This window comes from Varroa destructor, unplaced genomic scaffold (genome assembly GCF_002443255.2).
Source record: "Varroa destructor unplaced genomic scaffold, Vdes_3.0 BEIS01000007.1, whole genome shotgun sequence".
NCBI lineage: Eukaryota > Metazoa > Arthropoda > Arachnida > Mesostigmata > Varroidae > Varroa > Varroa destructor.
Genome location: NW_019211460.1, coordinates 37921517 through 37942228, shown reverse-complemented (window position 1 = coordinate 37942228; position 20712 = coordinate 37921517). Strand labels below are relative to the sequence as shown.

At 39.8% G+C, this 20712-nt stretch overlaps 1 protein-coding gene and 1 long non-coding RNA gene across 3 annotated transcripts; one reads left to right on the top strand and one right to left on the bottom strand.

Moving 5' to 3' along the window:
* The first annotated feature begins 6361 nt into the window (after positions 1–6361).
* LOC111254155 (uncharacterized) lies at positions 6362–17091 on the top strand. Of its 2 annotated transcripts, XR_002674951.2 has the most exons (4): positions 6362–6953; positions 7693–7783; positions 8494–16573; positions 16925–17091. It is a non-coding gene; the product is annotated as an uncharacterized LOC111254155 (long non-coding RNA). The 2 variants fall into 2 exon arrangements; XR_015316532.1 differs by having other exon boundaries at positions 7693–16573.
* Positions 14376–20060, bottom strand: LOC111254060 (uncharacterized). The gene is made up of 3 exons (XM_022814532.2): positions 19803–20060; positions 14777–14934; positions 14376–14512 (listed from the first exon to the last, which is right to left on the bottom strand). Exons 1-3 carry the CDS (start codon positions 20008–20010, stop codon positions 14426–14428), a joined length of 453 nt encoding a protein of 150 aa, XP_022670267.1. The 5' UTR covers positions 20011–20060; the 3' UTR covers positions 14376–14425.
* Positions 20061–20712: the final 652 nt, after the last annotated feature.

Sequence of the window (20712 nt, the reverse complement as noted above, 5' to 3'; positions counted from 1 at the left end):
TTGTTCGATACACACGTAATTACACGACAGAGGTAAGCACCGTTACCGATTATTTGGAGTTTAGGGCCTTGGACAGATGAAAGGCCATGCATCTAACGTGTCAAAGGTCATCATAGTGCGCCTATTTTTGGCCAACGTAATCTAAGACAAAATGCCATTTCTTCTTTTTCTAATTTAATGTACCATTAAAGACTCGAAAAATGTATCACGCTGTTGGCTGTTTCTTTTTTCATTTCTGTACAGGATCACGGAGTATCGATTTATCACTCAAAGCTTATAGCTTCTATTTGTATGCATTGCTGGCCTTACGTCGATAAACTCCACCGGTCCAGCGAGTCAACGAAATTCCCTGGACATTGGATAAGGCTTTCACTTGCGCCATTTCGAAACCGCATTACGTAAATTTCCCTAGAATGACCCCATTGAGTTTTATGACAACGTATTACATAGTAACGGCGCAATGCTCAAGAGTTGCAAGACTTTACAGTACGGGCTTATTTCGCTTATCAACACAGTTGTTACTGACGCCACACATGAGCTTCTTGTCGGTGGTGCCCTTATCGTCGCCTCGATCCGGTTCCTCGAAGAGAGCGATCCGATTATCCAGCCATCTTGAATGTTTTATTACGATGAATTGTTCGTAACGTAGTTCGTAACGCCATCTGTCGTCGTGGGTTAAACAAGGAGTGTTATGCAGACGGACAATCGGCTCGTTTGGTGTCGTCCTTCTAACGCCCGGCACATGGCCGCACGCGAGATCTAACAGACACGTGTGACGGTCACCTATCCACTGGAATGGTAAACAAACTCACAATGGCGTCATCTAGTGGTAATCAAGAAATGGTTATTGATTGGTTCGAGATCAGGGGACGCTGCCTTCGTTTAGTTCATAGTTAGATACGTACGGATTAACAATGTGGCCTATACGAAAAGCTTTACTTAAATGCCCTACCTATGCTAAAATATTATTACATTATAAATGGGCTAAGAGCTCCTCAAAAGCAGAAGTTGTCATTAAGATACACTAGCAGAAGATTCAAATTAAGCATAAGTTGTTAGTCGTCATTTGCTTAACCAAACGGGCTGGTTCAGACAGCACCATTATTATATATTTCACTTATTGAAATTCGTAATGAAGACCAAAAGTACGGAAGGTCCACTTCGACACTATGCTACATCGGCTATATTGTTAATATTATATTTATTTAGGCAAACATTACGCAGGGGCAACTTGCCCGTATCGCAGCCCAAATGACTCATTCGTTTTACCCTCGCCTTAACATAGCTTAAACAAGAAGATGCATAGGTCGATCCGGAAATGAACCTGTACGTGTTTCTACCGATCAGAGTTTTTAAGGGCTTTCAATTTGCTTCGAATTAACAAGCTTCTCTATAAAGAATTAAGATTAATAGTGAGTTTTAGATTTTTGAATATTTGTTAATATTTCACTATAGCGTGCTATATATCGTTATAAAGGAACGTTAAATGCTTAAAAATTGTTTTTACAAAATTGTACCGGTCAAACTAATGTTAAAACTCAAATTAGTAGAAGTCGTTGAGGATATATTATGTTCGGATAGTTAAAACACGAAGATTATCTACAGGATTTGTGACACTGTTGTTGTTTTTTCGTCCTTCCGCCCGTTTTGGGTCGCTTCAAGCCCAGCTTGCATTCGCCTTACTACACCGACATATTCATGTACAATATAACATACGACTATACAAAGAGATAATGAATCGGCGAGATTCCAAAGCGTTTACTCTCTTCCCGTTAAAGTGATCCAGCCTGGCCGTGATCTGATGCTTAGCCCTGTGGCCCCAAAAATGATTGATTATTGCGGATCAGTTCTTACTCATCACGAAAAAGAAGAAAGAAGCATTAATAGGTCAAAATTGTTTTATATCCGTTCCGAAAACGGCCCACGGACTTCAGACCGTCGAACGGCTTCATCCGTTAGCATATGGCTAGGGCTGCACAATAAACGAGAACAGCGCTATCATCGTACTTACTAGCGTTATGTTGAAGATGATGATGATGTGCCGTTGTTTTCGGATGTACTTTTCTTCCTTAGCAAAACAAGGGCTCTGTTGAGTCATCAGCTGAAATAGACGACTCTGAAGAAGTGGGCATAGAAAGACAAGCGCTATGAGTCCGTACTTTAGCGTACGTAGTCTAGAAGGGCATTTACTTTGTTTTGTCCGACAATGACTTCCGTACTGCTTGCAACAGAAAAATTATATTTTCGTTTTTCTTTTCTAGATCTACAGATAATTGAATCGATAAATATGGCCACTTTTATCGATACTAGAAGGCGAGTAACAATACGGACTCGCGTATATTTAGTGGACATACTGTTATCTATCGACGTCCGTAACAAAAGGCGCACGACAATAGTTCAGTAGTTAGGCTCACTTACGTGTGAAGTTATCGGGATATCAAAAGTTTTTTATAGCGTTCGCCTATCTAAAGGATAGAAATGTTCCATTATAATTTTAAAAAGGAAGAAATAGAAGAAATACAGGTAAACATGACTGAAAGCTTATTCTAGCTCAAAATCGTGCAAATACCCGGCTTCGAGTAAGATATTTTGCGGAGGTTAGTCGTTAAAAATGTGTGTGAGGTATCTTTCGATCCCGTTACTGCTCAGACATTGCACAGATTGCGTCGTGTGCCGGTTCAGACTGAGTGTGGCTTCAAACACATGGTTACATCTTTGTCACACATCAGCACTGCTGTTATGGTTAGTTTACTCCGAACATAAACACTGTTATAACGTCCATGGATGACCTAGTGGAACTGATCTCTGCTGACTCAGGACATTATTGACAATCCAAAAAATCAGGATATTGTTAAATTATGAATGTTGACTCTTAGTCGGAGTCTAGCCAAAGCAAGGCACGACGTAACGCCACACTACGGCACATTATTATATTATAATAACACATTATTAAACTGGTGCAGCTTTAACGGTTAATTTGGGGCATATTATTTTTAGATTTAATTTACTAAAGGTGATATAAAATATCGAATAACTAAATATATAGTATGAAATAGTTTGTTTTTATCGGGCTGAAACATTTTGTCATTTATGGGGGGAACATTGTTGCTTTGTGCAGAGACAGGATTTAAATTTTACGTGGACATTTGCTGACGGGCTGCATCAACTGCCCCATGGTACTCTTCCGTACTTCGATCGTCTAGAAGCAGTTAATATATTAAAATTTCTAAGGGCATATGTACTTGTTCTATAGGAGCTAGTTACAGTTTCATTAACCATATTGCTTCTAGCTACTGTAATAATCTAAGACGATCATTACCATTACGGTATGACAAACTATATTGAATCAACATATTTAATCATTTACTATCTTTGTTCATTGTTAGGTGCATTTCTACACGAATAATATCAATACTTTAAGATCATCTTGGAATATTTATATCAAAATGGAGGTAAAAGTTAAATATGACTGCGCTCTTCTTCTCTGCACGACGCTGCCCAAGGACGCTCTCCTTAGTAATAAATCTGTGTGGTATCGTTTATAGGGGCCTCTCTAGCCGCCGCCGACGCAATGATAGTGCGATTCATTAGCACACAGAGCAGCGTGAAGATCACGCATAGCGTATTATTTTTTATTATTTATATTACCCCCCGTTAGCTCTTTCTGCACGCCTGCTTCGTTGTTCCACTAGACTAGTGCCAGTGGCAAAGAACTCTAGGTCAACTTCATTTTCTCATTATCAACAGAACAGATCCCAGCTAGATGGGCTTTTGTTCATTTGAACGTGCGTATAGCACTAAACAGGATAAGCTGTTTGAGCTTTAGCCCGTATAGACAGACGTAAAAGCATATTTGTGCACGTCTCCTTCCATTGGAGTACGCCCACTTTATTTTTTATTGCTATCTAATACATTGAAGATTTTCACTTGTTTAAGTCATGTCTTAAAAAACTCCCTAATAGACAGCTAAATCGCTTCATGTTGTGAATTTCCAATTACACGTTTATCAGGGTAATAGAGAGTGCAACCCCGGTATATCCTAGTATGAAGACCCAATTCATTTGGAAGGCCAACTTTCAAATCCTCATATATATATATATATATATATATATATATATATATATATATATATATATATATGTGTAGAAAGCTCACAATTTTACATGAAATAATCGCATTCTGCCAAGCTGGTAACGACTTAAACGGCAGAAATCTATTTAAAATTCACGAGCGGTCATCCATTGGCTGTTTTCGCTAGTAATTAAATCGAGGTGAGCTTAGGCTTAAATGATTGCTTTTTGTTATTTTTGATCAAAAATGATCAAGCATGGACAAGTAACGCAAAATAACTACGTACATCAGAGACACTCAAGAGTTTATACAAATGTGTGAGCTGAACATCAACAAGCCGTTTGAGTTTATTTCCGCAACGTATCTAGCGACGTAATTTCGTCCTTTTGTTACATACCCGTTCTAGGACGTAGGCCTAAGCTAAAGCCCTTCGATGGAATCGCAGTATCTTTCTGCCTACGAATTTCGTCCCGAAACAATGCTTCCAGCAGTCTTTCTTTTAAAAAACCCCAGCTAACTGAAACTATTGGTTGTATTTACACAGTTCGAAGGCCAGTTTAATTTAAGCGAGCAACATGCTTCATCGCGCCATAACGCCAATGGTTGAAAAGGCTTATGAAATCAACGCTATCATCAAACAAAACTGATAAGGCATCAAATTTTTTTATCACTTGTAAACAAATCGTGTTTATCGAAAAATGGAAACAATTACGGTCTGATTGTGTTTGTTATGTAGATTCGCGAGTGTAACATTTCGACAATATCGTGACGATTGTTTTTAAATATTAACAGCTGTTCTTCCATATCTAATCTAAAGGGTCTTCGGAAGCAATCGTAATGTCAGGTTTTCGGCTCTCCAATACTGATGCTTCGTCCGTGCGCTAATTCCGTTCGATCCGAAGTGTTAGAGCGGTCAAAAAACGTTTACTAGTAATAGTATTTCAACAATTACGTACTACGCAAGGTCAAGTGACCCCACAAACGAATTGCCGTTGATGATGGTTCAGGTGCATGTATTTCAAAATATCTATGGATGTAATATTCGTTCACGTGAATCTAATTTTTCCTTTTTAACTATAGAAATTCGAATTTCGAAATAGGGTACGCGTTAAAATTAGACGGGATGATAGTTCTAGCTCTTCTGCGAACGTTGTAGAGCCACTGATTTGGCTTCAAATAATGACTAAGAGTTCTCTCAGTAGATAAGTAGTGCTTGTAGGATCTTCAGAGCAACATGGAGTTTTCGTTTACAAGGGACTACGTGGGCTCGGTCGCAAGCTATTGCATATGCATTTCTCCGTACGAAAATAATTTTATCTACTGGAAAATAGAGGCTTATTCGGTCTGATCAGCTTGCCAGGCCTTACCAGAATATCGCTCGTCAACATAAGTTGTATATTAGCCATAGCTAGAAGTCTAGCTCCGAACCACTCTGTCTCCATTACCGTCTAAATGCTCTCCAATTAAATCAGTTTATAGTCGCGGCTGTTTAATAGAGATTATGTTGTAAACCCAAAAATTTTAGCATTTAAATGAACATACTGACATTTGGTGATCACCTTGTTTTTGGCAACTTCTATTGCCAGTTATATTTACTTTGCATAGATATTATATTTATACTGAGATCGAACATTGATAGCTAAACATTAGTTAATGCCCGCTAAGAGGGCCTCCAGAATCTTCCGTACTCCACTGCTGCCCCGCATTTTTACTTTCAACCAAAAAAAACATAAATGAATCGTACGCGGATGATCCGAAATGATGTGACCACTTATTCAGTATATTATTCATGTCACACTTTGCTGTCATTAACTTTGCCCGTTTCTTTTTCTAACTTTGGCGAACTTCCTACGGAACTAGTTCGGCGTTAAAGTCCACCTGTAACGCGGTTCCGGGTCGTTAACGAAGCCTGGTTTTATATCACATTGCACAAATCTAATTCTATTCTAACCCAAGATTCTATGTATTTTTCTTAGAAATATGGCGCCCGTATACCGAGCAGCAAGGCTACCCGCTGACAGGATGCAGAAAATATTCGTACCTAGGGTTAATAAGAGATGCGTACTGTCAGGAGGTCAATTGTGCTGAAGTCGGTAGATGAACTGCACGATGCATTCAAGCTGGAGAGCCTTGATAAGGTCGATCATGTCCTAATTCCACCCGAAGTCAGACTGGCTGGACCCATCTAAGTTACGCATACCGAGTGTGTTACTAGCATCACGTGTTCACTTACTTCACACTCGTACATATATATATATATATATATATATATATATATATATAGTCGCAATCGGCAATAATAAAGGAATCGTTGTATTGTATAACATATTGTGGTTGTTTAATTTCCGACTAACATTGCGCAGAAAATACAGCATTGTCCACCGTTATGAAGACAGGAACTCCTACATGAGAGTTTTTGCGAAGCAAACAAATCAGACGGATTACTCAAGTTCGACGAAAACGCTGTGTCCCATCACTGCAGTGAACGACAGCGCGGTTTGTTGGCTGTAGCTAGAGAGCGACTTTGTTTCCATTGGCTTTCGCTACCGTCGGTGAGACTGATACAACGATTCCCAAAAATCCGCTAGATAAAAGGCAATAGAATCAGCGTTACGACCGGCAAAAGCATAGTTTACAAGTATTACTCACTCACATGGGTGCACATGCTGACCGAGTCACCGGTGACTCACTAATGCAGTATTCGCACACATGTGGAATACAGACACATACACACAAGCTGCAGTTAGATGGCATTGAGCTTGTTGCCGGCAAGTTTTACTCATCGATTTATCGAGTATTTGTATATCGTGTTTGTGCGCGCGCGTTTGTCCAGTTCGAATAGGTCTGAACTTGGTGCTTCCGTTAGTTTCTCTACCTCGAAGGTAACTTATGTGGACACCAACGCTGGCAGTAAGGTTAGAAAAAGGCTACGTTACACTCCAGCATCCAGCTGAAGCATAGACATTAATTAGATTTTTCTTAGTGAATTTTTGACTCGGTGGCCGACATGTTGTTGAATAATATTGGAGAACTCGACATAAAATGGTTTGAGGTATTCTTCTTACAAATATAGCAGACGTTGCCTCTACGAGTCCTGACTGTGACCTAACCATAGTATATAACAAGTACCAAACAGGAGCGTTGTAACGACGAGCGCTTGCCAATCAATAAATCACTATTACATTGACATGGCTCATTTACAGGGGTGTCTTTTTTTCACATTTACAACTGCTAGGTGACCTACCCCAGTTAGATATTATTAAATACTTAATTAAATGCTTGCTAGTATTACTGAACACTTCGCTTTGAAATTTTAAAGAATCAAAATTGGTTTGTATAGATATTGCTTTCCACGATGTGTATGTCCGAAGGAAGCATACAGTTATTTACCACTGTTATTAGTACCACTTGGGACCTGCTTAAGTGGAAATTGTTTATTCAGCGTTGTTCGTTTGTAAGTTTGTTGTTAATTGTGCTTTATAGGGATCATAAACGTTTTATCTAAATCTTTGGCTGCGTAGCTATACGGTGCCGCAGTCAACTACTGATCCAAATCTACAGACCTTTACCACTCTATAAACAAAAATAGTAAAATCAGTTTGTTTTTCGTTATACTTTCAGGGTTGTGCCTCTGTCTGTTCACTGTCAATATTCTGTTCCGGCGAGTCTGAAGTGAAACTTCAACGAACGTCGTCTGTTTGCGCAGTAAAAGGTTATACGTTATCTATAATGGCTTCTCTGAGTGAAGCCGAAGACCACCATGAGTATCAATAGATTATTTAAATCATAATAGATCTGTTCGTTTAGTTACTGCGGAGGATCGTACGAAGTATTGGGCATCGATCTAAGGCTATGAACTTGATTTTCACTGCGTAATCTGCGAGTGTTTAGTAAGCTCTGATATGGTATGGAAATGAGAGTTTTTCTAAAAGAAAGATGAGTCTAGATTGGCCCGATAACATCTGGCCGAGTCTAATGACTCTACCTAGAAATTAGAGCGTATACTTTTCCAGTACACTGAACTCGGAAGTTTTAGCACTGGATTATATCGTTACTACTTAGGCTAGCAGATCGTTTTCGATTCATAATTAAAATATCTAAATTATACATGGAGATAAAAACTTCAAAAGACACATTTGGGACTATGATTGTAAATTTGGATCGTGACGGCTTTCAGAAGCTGCTGCATGAAAACGACACTAGCGACAATTTGGCAAGCTAAAAAAAAAAACAAAAAAAGACGCTATACCGTTTTACTAGATAATAGTCTGCTAACGCATTATAGTCTCTACTATGGGCCAGGTATTTTGTTTTCGCATTGTGCAGTGAAAATACGTGTCGCGATCCGGCAACCGTCTATAAACAAACGTCTCTTCGCGCCAATCCTCACTCGAACCGTTTGTGTATCCTCTTACTTGATAGACCAATGACTTTCAACGAATGTGTACAACTCGGCAACGTTTGCTGTTCGTCTCAATTCTATAGCGGTCGCTATAGAGATCATCTGAATACGTCGATATGCCATCGGACCTCTCCACAATCAATTCTACCTTAGACCTGTACATATCGACGTTGACATAAACAACAGAAGCTTCTGAAGCCACCAACTCTCTCGTGAGATAGCCGTCCAATTCACAAAAGGCGACCCGGCTCATCATGAGTAAATCATAGACTATTGTCTTTTCTAGTTATGAAACGGATTCGCTGAAGGCAACGATAAAATGTCCTGATTTAGATCGCTAAAGGTTCTATTGTTATCGTTCTTCAGTTAATACGAATTAAAAGGAAATTTAGGAGTTTAGGCACGTTTTTTTTTTGGACCTTTTTCGTTTGCTCTGTGAACGAATATGGGGAATTACTATACACATGTACATATTACTACATGCCGATTTTAATCTCGGTATAAGCTACGATGTTTTAAATTTCGTTACATTTCAACAGAAATGTTTGCAATTTCTCGTATACGGCATTATTTAGGCATTGATTTTTTTGATGAAATATTATGGCGAGTTAGTATAGACGCGTTCAGTCCGAATACAAAATGTGAAATAAGACAGATAAAAATAAAATGAATGTTATCTTCTGGACCGATATAACAAATCTACTGTGTAACAGCTTTCGTCCAGTAACGTGTCTTCTGAAGCTTTTTAGACTACCTTGAACTACCATTTTCAATATGCATTGACAAATAGTAAAGATGTCAAAAGAAGATTTTCTGTGCTCGCAGGAGCTTCTTGTCAGTGGCGACGTGTGCCTTTGGATGGGTACCCTCGTGGTAATAGTTGTGTGAATTAGCGCTAGAACACGGCCCACGTGTTTCTTACATCTATACCTTAGATCCAGTTTGTGAGGAGGAATCGATGTTTGGTTTTTGTCCTTTATCTATAGGTTTCTTTTTTTGTTTGCTGGTTATGATCCTATATGGGATGCTTTAAGGAATTCCACGTGTCACTGACGAGGAACGAGCTCTGCTTTGCTGCAGAGCTTCCGTCATCGCGGTTTTCCATAGTCTATTCGGGAGTGCAAGCGTAAATTTGGCTCAAATGTTTACTGGTTAGTGAAATGTCAAAGATAAGAAACGGAACATCTAAAATACGCAATCGAAATATGTCAATTTATCTGGTTCTCCATTGATACGTTCTGCTATTAAACTCAGCTGCATCGTCAAGTGCCAGAATACTAACGAATTGATTAAAATACCCCAATAAAAGAACGGGACCCCTTCAGCGAACTAACGGGATGAATCGCGATAAAGTAAAACAATATGGCAATGGGGTCACCGACACAATGAGCGAATTAAACAAATAGAGCCACTGCGACCGGTAACTGCGATGAAAAAACAGCATTATTGCAACAGGGTGTGAAGAAAATTGTCTAAGGGCATCAGTCGAACAATCATCCAGGTTAGATTAGGTTATAGGACAATGTAAATCCAGTCCTTTACTATTAAAACGGGCCGATGAGATAACTGTAGCGCGGCGGCAGGACTGTCTGAACATTCCAAAAGGAGGACGGGATGCAAAATACAAGATAATTATAATGTGATATATTAAACGTTGCAAATCTGTCGAATGAATCCAGTAAATAGAGTTACTTAATTAAATTGCAACGGGGTGTTGTTATTACGCACAACTAGATACACCCAAAAATATCATTTCATTATATCTGAATAAGACAAAGGATCTTGTTTGAGTAGGTTCAATGTATGAGTCCTAATGTAGTTTCCATCACAACACATGTTAAAATGAATGAAATACCAACAAAATTCACTAATATTAGAATAAATTGTTGGGATAGTGTGGAGCAATGATTTTCCAAAAAAAGCCCAATGAGTGACAGCAAACAACTGCGAGGGAATTCAACTCGGCCAGATGTTACATGAACGGAGATTTATTTGGATTTACAATGACCATTTTGATGCTGGGCCTAGTTACGATTGTAAACTATTGTCGTTGTAGTGGGCAGCTACAAAATGACGAGGTTATTGGGCTGTCAACGTAAAACGATACAGCCACCCCAGCGGGGTAATAAAATCAGTGCTAGAAGATGCTCACTAAGATACCACATAATGAATCAGCCTGTCGTAACCCGTAATCAGTCTGTCTAATACCTAAAAATGCAATTTAGCCAATAATACATATTGAATTTCGATCGAATTCGTTCTTAATTGTAATCTTAAGGTAAGGTTCTTAATCTTAAGGTTAACAAAGGGTATAGGTCTCATTAAGCCTGCTGTGAGATTATCTAATTAAATTAGTTAAATCAGACAACGGCAAAATTGGCAAGCCTGCTTCTTCATTTGGCCTATGACGGAACGTTTTGTTGTTTCGCTCAGAGCTTTTGCTCTTGCAGTGCCTACGCTACAGACAAAAATTAAGACAAAACTGTATGAGAAAAAATACTATACATATGCAAAAAAGGAATAAACGATTTTTTAAATGTAATGCGAACTTTCATAGATGTAAAGGCCTACCCCGAATCATGTTATACATTCACGTGGGGTTCGCCTTCAATAGACCTTTTACGCGGTAAGCAGTTAGAAAGACATGTTATCAAGTTCCAGAATGATAAACTGATTTGGGTTTAGTGCCAAATCACGTACGAAATCCATAAAGCTGTTGCGAAATAGACGCAAACTCGCGCGAGGTGACGTAGACGAGGAGCAGTAGCTGCTGAAGTCGAAGTCGACGGTAGTAAACGTTTGCCACCGTAACTAAATATGATTGACCTTAATGCCAAAAGACGCCTATCTATATAGATTGTGCGTGATTTATCGTCCAGTGAAGGATGTGCTGTAAGCACATTTACTTCTCGGCGCCTATTATATATTCATTCTACCGTTACCACATACTTAAAGCGCTAGCTCTTGAGGACAAAGGGGAATTTCGAATCTCCACCTAATATTTTCTCCAGGTGCTTCTGGTCCGACCAGTCTGTCTGCGTAATATTACGATTGCATCATATAATTATTGCGTCATTTGGCAGCGGATTGAAATTTGTTACTATTGTTAGACAAAAAAAAAACGAGTTAATAATCTATTGTGTTTAGCGTGTGGTGGGTATTGTATTTCTACGAGCAGTACCCCCCTCCTCCCCCCTCTAACGTGATCTGCTCCACAATATGCATGAATAAGATTTGTAATGGTACGGTGAAGCTGAGTTGTTTTTGTTAATAACAAGTTCAATCTAGGAAGAAGAAACTGTGCTGCGTATTTGCGTGAGTTGAACCCTTCAATCCTACAATTGGCAATCGCAAAGTTTCCTCTTAGGCTACTAGCATAGTAAGTGTACTTCAGAACGGGAACACATAACGAGTTTTCGGACTGACATATGATGGAATTTATTTTCGGTGGGAGGTTTTTACTACGTATCGGTGTTACAGTGGCTACACGGCAGAGCTCCAAGAACGCGAGCTTTCCAGGAAGTCCGATGGCGTTCGTTAACATAAGTACTTCCAGGAATCGCATAAAAGCGTAGTTCTTCGGGTGGGCAATAGGAGAACTGATTTAAAGTTCCAGCCGTTACGCCAAATACTCGCTAACATGATCGATTCTGCTAAGCCTGGTAAAGTAGGACGTAAGAAAATTGATGACATTTATTTGATTGTATCCGCAAAAATTTTTCTTTTGCAAAAGGGGCTATTGTCTCCGTTCCGCCAAGCGCAAGATAGATCACTAATTTACCATTAATTTTGTACACCCTGCAAAATATCGTTGATACATTATAATAGCGTCCGCTGTCGAAACTGTCCAAATGGCCAAAACCGAGGATTGTTATCCAATATACTCTGGAATGAATTGTGTGTTGTACATGCAAGTTTGAAGATGCATCTTAGCTTTAATTAACCAGCCCCATCATCTGGATGGTAGCATTATGCAGTAAGATATAACGTAAGAAAAAAAATGATGCAATACGTTTATATACATGTAATTTGAATTTTTCGAAAACGTTTTGGTTTATATAAATATGCCATACAATATCTGTTCGAATATTGATGTGATCATTCCAGCAGAGTAGTCAAAGCGTTAGTTATGAAGCTGCAACAGCGACGTATCTAGATAAACGAGGATCGCAATAAATGTACAAGATAAGAAGACAATAATAGCGACGGGGCACAGTGACGAGCAACGACAGGATCGGAGCTACAAAGGCTTCTTACATTAAATCACGTATGACAACAATTTGCCTGCCGTGTTTACACAACAACAATGGTAGTTTCTTGTTAACTGAACGGTATCAACTTAGCGAGACTAAGTCAAATAATAACATTATGGAATAGAAATGGAACTATAACAATTGGCCTCGTCTACATACCACGCCCTTGTATATATACGGAAGATGTACGGCCTTTTACCTTCCCCTAGAACTTGGAAAAGGCACTAACCGTATTTTTTTCGAAAATACTCAACAAATATAGAACGCGTTTAAACAAAGGCAATTCGACAGTACACGCTACCGTACAGTCTTTGAAGCGCTATCGCTGCAAAAGGGTTAAATTGAAATATATAAAAGCCAACCAGCTGAAAATGTCTTTCGGCTATATGCGATCGGTCGACCCAGAATACGTTATATCTGTGCTGAAGCGTCTTTCTAAATATGCAAACATCGCTTTCGCGATTACATGACGATAACGTAAAGCGTCCGTTCTTCCACGAACACGGCACACGGAAGCCCGCACAAAAATGTCAACCTCGTCATGAGAGGTAAGTTCACAGGTGCATAAGTTTGATGGATCACACATCACAAGTTGATAAAATGTCGAGCTTAGAAAAACATGGCAATTCAAAAAGCAAACTGTAAGCTTGCGCTCAAACAGGTGGAGCTATCCTTAGAAATGAAACGAAACGATGTATGATGTTGATGTAGATAGCGTATTCCGAACCAGAGGCTTATGACCATTGTCTTAAGTTGGAAATGATCAACAAATACAGTCTACTATATCACCTACAGAGACATTTATAACCTGTAAAGATCAATAAATTATATTATAGGAGCTTGTTGTTAGCCAGCCACCGAAATGAAGTACATCTTATAGTAAATATCTACAGAAACACACTGCTATACTAAACAAGGTCCAGGCTCCATAAACGAAACGGCTTTGACATTAAACTAAATATAATTCGGTAATAACATCACGTCACCGGATCGTAGAGCGTCGTTATTAATGTATTTCTCATAAATCGTAGTAACGTACCCTTTATTTATGTAGAAGACGTTTAACTAAGAACGCTAAAAGCCACTTAACGCCCTTTATACTGCTTATTTATCTAGTCAAACTGTCGGCCATCGTAAATTCAACATTAATCACGTACGAATCATCCAGTCGGACCGATGAGCGTGTACTTCAGGACGCGCTCCAGCGTCGCTTAATATGCCCTGGTGACCAGACTTGTCGGGACGCTCATCGCACTGCGAAGCACATCTTTCAACTGCCATATTTCCAAGTTTATTAGTGGGGTGGGGGGCGATTATCTACCAAAGTCGTTTCTGAGAGACACTCATATGCCAGAAAATTAAGCGATTGAAATACGTCAATAGGCTACAATAAAGAAAAAAAAAGGAACTCCGTCATAGATGGGTCTTAACAAGAGCCTTACATTTTTTTTTCGCAACCTGGGGCAAAAATTATCCCAGTGACGACGAGAACTCATTCATAACGTGTGTTTTTTTTTTTTTTTTCTCAAAACGACGACCAAAAATTTGTGCTCTGGCTCGCCGAGTTAAAATCGACTGTTTTTTGCGCGATCAGTTGCAAAACTACGAAACGCGCACGATACATTCTAGGGAGCCCATTAAACTGCTTGCTTCTCGATTGTCGCAATTTCCTATAAGGGAATGGAGTACGTCGTTCATTCTATGCCACAATCGTCAGTGTATTTGAAACAGCCGATTTCGGTATGTATAGTTTGCTTCCGGTCGTGCCTATTACACCATTGATATCCTGCAAAAATAGACGGTCTAGTGTTAGATTATCATTTATCAGGTAGCTTACCTTTTCAAACACGTAAACGTTACCCTAAGAGGATAAAGCCCACAGTTCACACGTGACGTATTTCGAGTAACATCCCCGTTTATCGGTCACAGGATCTTGGGAAAGTGGATAGATTGAAACTTGCATTTGCAGAACTCCCATTTCTAGCAATGTCATATACGGCTTAGTTCAACTTCATCGTACCATTCACTACAAAACAACTCTGGCACAAACCTGATCCGATCGGGAAACGATCCGAGTGCTCACAGGTTCACTGACGCACACTACGATCGCTATTAAAGTAGAAATAGTGAACATCAATGCAGCCATAAAAAAGTACGCTTCTCGGCGTTGCCGTAGTCTAGTTTTCGTTAATTCCGTATCATCGACACCTGATATTAACAAGTTACAACAAACCTTTTAATACTGTGGTTGCTATTACAAGCTACGAACTATCTAGGTCTTACCGAAATAACAAAAATGAATGAGCAAACCACTCAACACAGGCGGTAGTAAAAAGGTTTTCGAGAATAGCTTATTACTAGTATCAGGGACTGATCAACTGACACGTCTGATTCGGATATAAGCAGTGAGTCTTCCGCTACTCTCGGCGGGCGTGCTCTGGTTGAGCTTGTGCCGTATCACAATAATATGCCCTCATCGTCTTCAGACGCCTTGAATAATCGATCTTGATTAAGTAAATAAACGCTGAACGTTCACAAAGACTCGCTCGTGCTTCGAAAGTGTTGGCGGGGCCTTACTTTGTATGACAATATCCAGCATGGTACTGAAAAGCTTAACTTATTCATCGTAAGAACTTTGCATAACTGCACTGTGAAATTAATATTACACAGTTATACAGATTTGACATTGGCAACAGCTTACAACCATCTACTCTGGTATTTTTAGATAGTCAGCGTCAACAAGAGGTAAGACCATCATGATACATCTCATTGGCGAAGGTTCGATTACCGCCTCCCGTTCCATCACGTTCATTGATTTACTCCCTTCGGCACACAGACAACCTACACAAGTCATGTTGCTATATTCAATGGAACGGACTATATGGAACGGACTTCTTGGTAACGAACATTGGGAGCAGACGATGACAAATACCAACACGAAACGGATGCCATAAGGATTTGAGATCTATTTGTGGATATCTTGAAAACACGCGAACTAGCCCACTCGCTTCGTCCGAAGACTATTCATAAGGGAAGAAGAATTTTCTATATAATGCACGCGTATTGAAGCACAACGTGACTCTTCTGATCGCCGATTCCTACCACAATCAAACGTCGATCTACCTTGACCACAAGCCGACGGAATATCCCAAGATCTTACACAACTTCAGCCGCTTTTCCCCGCAACAGCATTTAGAGGTCAACGTGCAAGTCAAAACTATCAAAAAATAAAGTACAAGCCATTGATCAGCACATAATAGTCCTTGAATATTCGAATCACACGCATGAACGACTTCATTGGCGCCCACAAAGGTGAAGTCTTTTAAGCTGTTCACCGGCTACTCCGTGACACGTGCAGCACTGAGAAACCGTTCGGCGGAATCTCAGTAGTTCGCTGCCTGTTGCCAGGCGCGGCACTGATGCCAATAATCAAGACAGCAATCCCGTTTGTTAAGGTACTTTATGATACACCACCGAAAGCACCTCACCGCGGCTAATGGTTCTTGTTAGATATTGGTGAGGATAGGTTTCCTTAAGGCCGGCGAACTGTCGAAAAATCCTATTATTCTGCCCGCCAACCTTATTATGTAATTGAATTTTCTGAAATATTAATAATTTTCCATCGATCTTTTTTACGAGGAGGCCACGGTCTACCATGCACTCGATCGGACTTCGGATGACGTATCACGTTACCGTGGACTCCCCGACAGTTTCGAGGTAACCAAACCACACTCGCGTACTATACGGCTTACAGAAGACGTCCCTCATGAGGAACTTGGTCCTGTTAAATATGCAACGGCACCAGAATAGTCGAACAGAGTTTCGAGATCATACTGCTCTTTATGAGGTACGTACGCTTTCCCAAGATGTCGACATAACACTTAACCATCGCCGCCATTCTCCGATACGGCTTCGTTTCGCAGTGGCTATTCACACAGTGCAAACAAAAAACTAATTTCTTTCAAAAGACTTATTTTCAATCACGACCAGCTATACATTGTCCTAAGCCATGTCCCCGGGGTTTGCAAATGTTAAGCTAAGGCAACACTATTACCGAAATCTATTCACAGGAACAGAACTGCTTTGTACACGTCGCTCGATAGCCCTCACACACCGCCTCGATAACACCGCCATAACATGCCCACACTCTGGTGACAAATTGACATCTACGAGTATTCACAGCTTACGTTCCTTTCAGTTTTCAGGTCGAAAAAAATACTGAGGGATGAAATTCCGCGTAAGAAAAACGTTTTTTGCTCTTCATCAATAGATCTATACGTCGAGTTTGTGGAGCTGAATTTGCCAAAAACGTTCTTTCAATTGAGTTTTCGCGAAAAATATATGAGTATCAAAAAAATTGTTCAAGGTATTTGTTTTTTTTGAACAAATCAATAGATTTCGACAAACTGAACAAGTATGGGGTGCATTTTCCTATGCCCGAAGCGGGCAGAGCAGCTTGAAAAAGGCAAAAATAGAGCATAGCATTGGTTTCTTCAGATGGTAGTGAAGCGAAGATCAGCTCCGAAAGAATTAAGCAAGTTTTCTGAATCAAACGACTTTCTAATGTACGTCAACTGGGTAAGTTGAAGAGGCTAGTATACTGTACATGCTGCCTTCTCGAAAAGGTCCTCTGTGATATTCTTCGAGAATAATACAAAAATATCGAAAACAATCTTCTACTGGAATAACCACAGAAGAAGTGAGATAAAATCTCAGACTGGCGCCACGTACATTGGCTGAACTTATTTAGAATTTGCATTATTTTTGGCGAATTTTTTAATCTAGCTCGGTTATTTTGTCGAAGAACAGGCCACATACAGGACAGTAACGGATTAACGAAATGTAATAACGAAGTTACCTGGACTAACCAATTGTGGAACACTTTTCATCCTATGATTGTGCCAAGGATACCTTACAGTGTAGGAAATTGGCTAAATCAAAGGTAACCGAACGTTGCAACAGGATGACAAGTTTAGCACAACAGGATCTCAGGAGAACTACAAGCGGACGCTTACAGCAGTGTCTGCCTGCCAATTTATGCCACAGGTTGGGTGTTCCGCGGATCAAAGACTAGAATAAGCAAATAATCACAGCGCAGTAGAAGACTTGTCGGATCATTTTAATGGAAGCGCTACATGTATGGAGCAGAGTAACTGCAACGAAATAAATGCCGCTAATATATTCACCAGAACAGGGAAATCGAATTACTCTAGCGGGATAGTACAGCAGGTGACACTGTAGTTATCTCAGGAGAATCCAAATCGGATTGTCTAGGATTGTAATCGACTATGTGATGCTACGCGTGGCATCATTAGAGCCCGTTCATGCAGGATAACTATTGGTATCAATTTACTTACGTTAGATTTGGTATAATGTCGATGAATCGGATTAATTCATCGCAAAGCAGTGCTCTTGGGATCGAGTCCTTTTTTTTTTATCGCGACAATTTCGTTTTGCTAACAACTGTACATGAGAGAGAGAGAGATGGAGAGAGAGAGAGAGAGAGAGAGAGAGAGAGAGAGAGAGATTGTTCACTTTGGAAAATTTGCTCTGTTTTAGTAGATGAATCTTTAAATCTTCATTAAAACACCGTTTGGTTTTCAAACTCTACAAAACATTTGATCTGGAAAATATAACAATTTATCATGTACTATTTATCAACAAAAAAAAACAAGTACGAAAAAACTGAAAGTTGACTAGTTTCAACCATCCTAGTTCATTGCGCAAGCACGTTTCCTAAACTACTGAGTATGTGGGGGGTAGTCGGAAGGCGCGAGGCTTAATTTGTAAAATGCTAGATTTAGTATTAATCAAGGAAAAATTTTTGACCTCTTGCCTTTGAATTTGCCTTCCTCTTGCCCTGAGCTCTTGCCAAAGCTTTTGGAAATCGATGAAATAACACGTTAGATTGTATTTCCGCTATAAACTGAAGTCAAGCAAGTGAATAAATATAGCAGAAAACAAGCAGGGCAAAGTTTGCCGCTCGGTCTAGGAATTCACAACGCAACCGTAAAGGTATATAGGTATATCTACCATCAAATGGAAGCTTTTCAATGTTAAGCTATGTAGAACAAGAATCGTATGGGAACACGATAATAGGTAAGTAATACTGCAACAAAGGTAGTTTCCAAAAGATGCACATTTTTCAAACGAAGCAAATGTGGGTACACGTGAGAATTTGTGCTAAACTAGATGTAATATCGGCAAATCCAAAGACCGTTAGGCGTAGGTCTCTGTTATCTTTTTGCACAACTTGGATGAGAAGAAAATTTCAGCTATAGATTGCTCTCAAGTTTTTGCAGGGAATCTATCATGCAACAAAAAAAAATTACCTGTTCAAAAATGGCGATAGGTATGCTCAAAAAAGGAACCTGTCACTAAGATGGTTAGAAATATAGGCCTAAAAATAAGGCTAAAGAATTTCTGCTACGAACCAATTCGTCGGCCTGGAAACGTTGTCTGTCTAAGTTGAAAAGAGGTATCTTGTTAAAGGTGAGAGGACGTTTTCACGGGTAAAATGTTGCCCTAGTAAAGATAATTTAGTAACCACATATTTTTCACATATTTAAAGATGACAAAAAAAATATACATGCATTTATAAATAAATTATGCGGCCTAATTAAGGAGTAACTGAGATCTAAAGCATCGTCATAAAGCATTTAGTGCTGATATCCCGTAATGAACAACGAAGCTTCTGGCATAGCGTAGGCCACTTTCGACTTATTGATGGCCAGAATGCAATGATCTTCACATGGGTCAAACGTAGCTATATGGTAAACCAAAAAATGAAACACGCAAATCATAGTACCAAAATTCGACCTTTCACGGTTGCTTTTGCCACCTTTTGCCGTATTTCCGTTTGTGGGTCTTCCATTTCTAGAGCAGGTGTTAAGAGATGCTTACGTATATTTCGTATTCCGATCTCAAGTGCAGTGCTTTCCATGAGCGCAAATGAAATAGCATAATCAGCGTACAGGGCCTTATAGTAGTGTTCACAGAGCTCTTATAGGATACTACTGACTGGGTTGGTTGCAAAAAAAAGATAGGCGAAGAAACAACAGTGGAAACAAAAATACCTTCAGAAAAAAATTTCTTGACGAACCTCTTCGGCTCGTTGGTCTTTTTCATCTTTAGCCTTTTTTTCTTCCAGAGTTTTCTATTCTTTCGAAACGAAGGCGTCGAGATAAGAGTGGGGTGAATGACAAGCTTCGAAGATTGTCGTTCGTAAGTGACGCGACACCTTGTCGACCGAGAACGGCGGCCAGTTTTTTTCATTTTCAACATCGTTGCATTCGACTCAATAACATGTCGTCAGCCATTCGTGAATGAGTGGACGAGAAAATCCTCGAGATTTACGTGGAAAAAAACGAGTCCTTTGGCCAGCTTTATTATATTCATATGAATCTGTACAGAGAAGTTTGTGGAAGGAATAAGGTAATGTTTGCCCATTTTCCAGTAGCATTTAGGGGTGGCTGCGCAAAAAGACGTTTCATAATTAAACACTACCTTTCACAATATTGATTACATTCTTTCCTTTCCTCTAATACTTGTGTGACGCGTGAGTTACCTGAGCATTTTACGCTACCACGCTACCCTCATCGCCTGTTCACACGTATCGCCATTATAGGTAGTTGTGCGCGTATAGAAATCTTCGCGGACGTTCGTTTCCGTTTGACTTAGCTTTTCAAAATGATCTAAATTTTTCAAGCGAGGTTACTGCTACGATTAAACAATCGAACAGCTGGCAACTAGAACGCGTCGTTTGCATCAGGTACAACTAATTCCTCGCGTTGAGTTCACTGACTTCATTTGCGAGCCAGTCGGCGGTGCTGCTGTTTTCTGCGGCGGTTGTGGCGATGGCCAGTATCACTGTGAATGAAAGGTCTCTATAGTCCACCGTCAAAATTCTTTTCCGTTACTCAGTAAAAGGAATGAACGTTTACGATGTGGGCAACCAGCAGCACGGGCCAGTGGTGGTCTTGACAG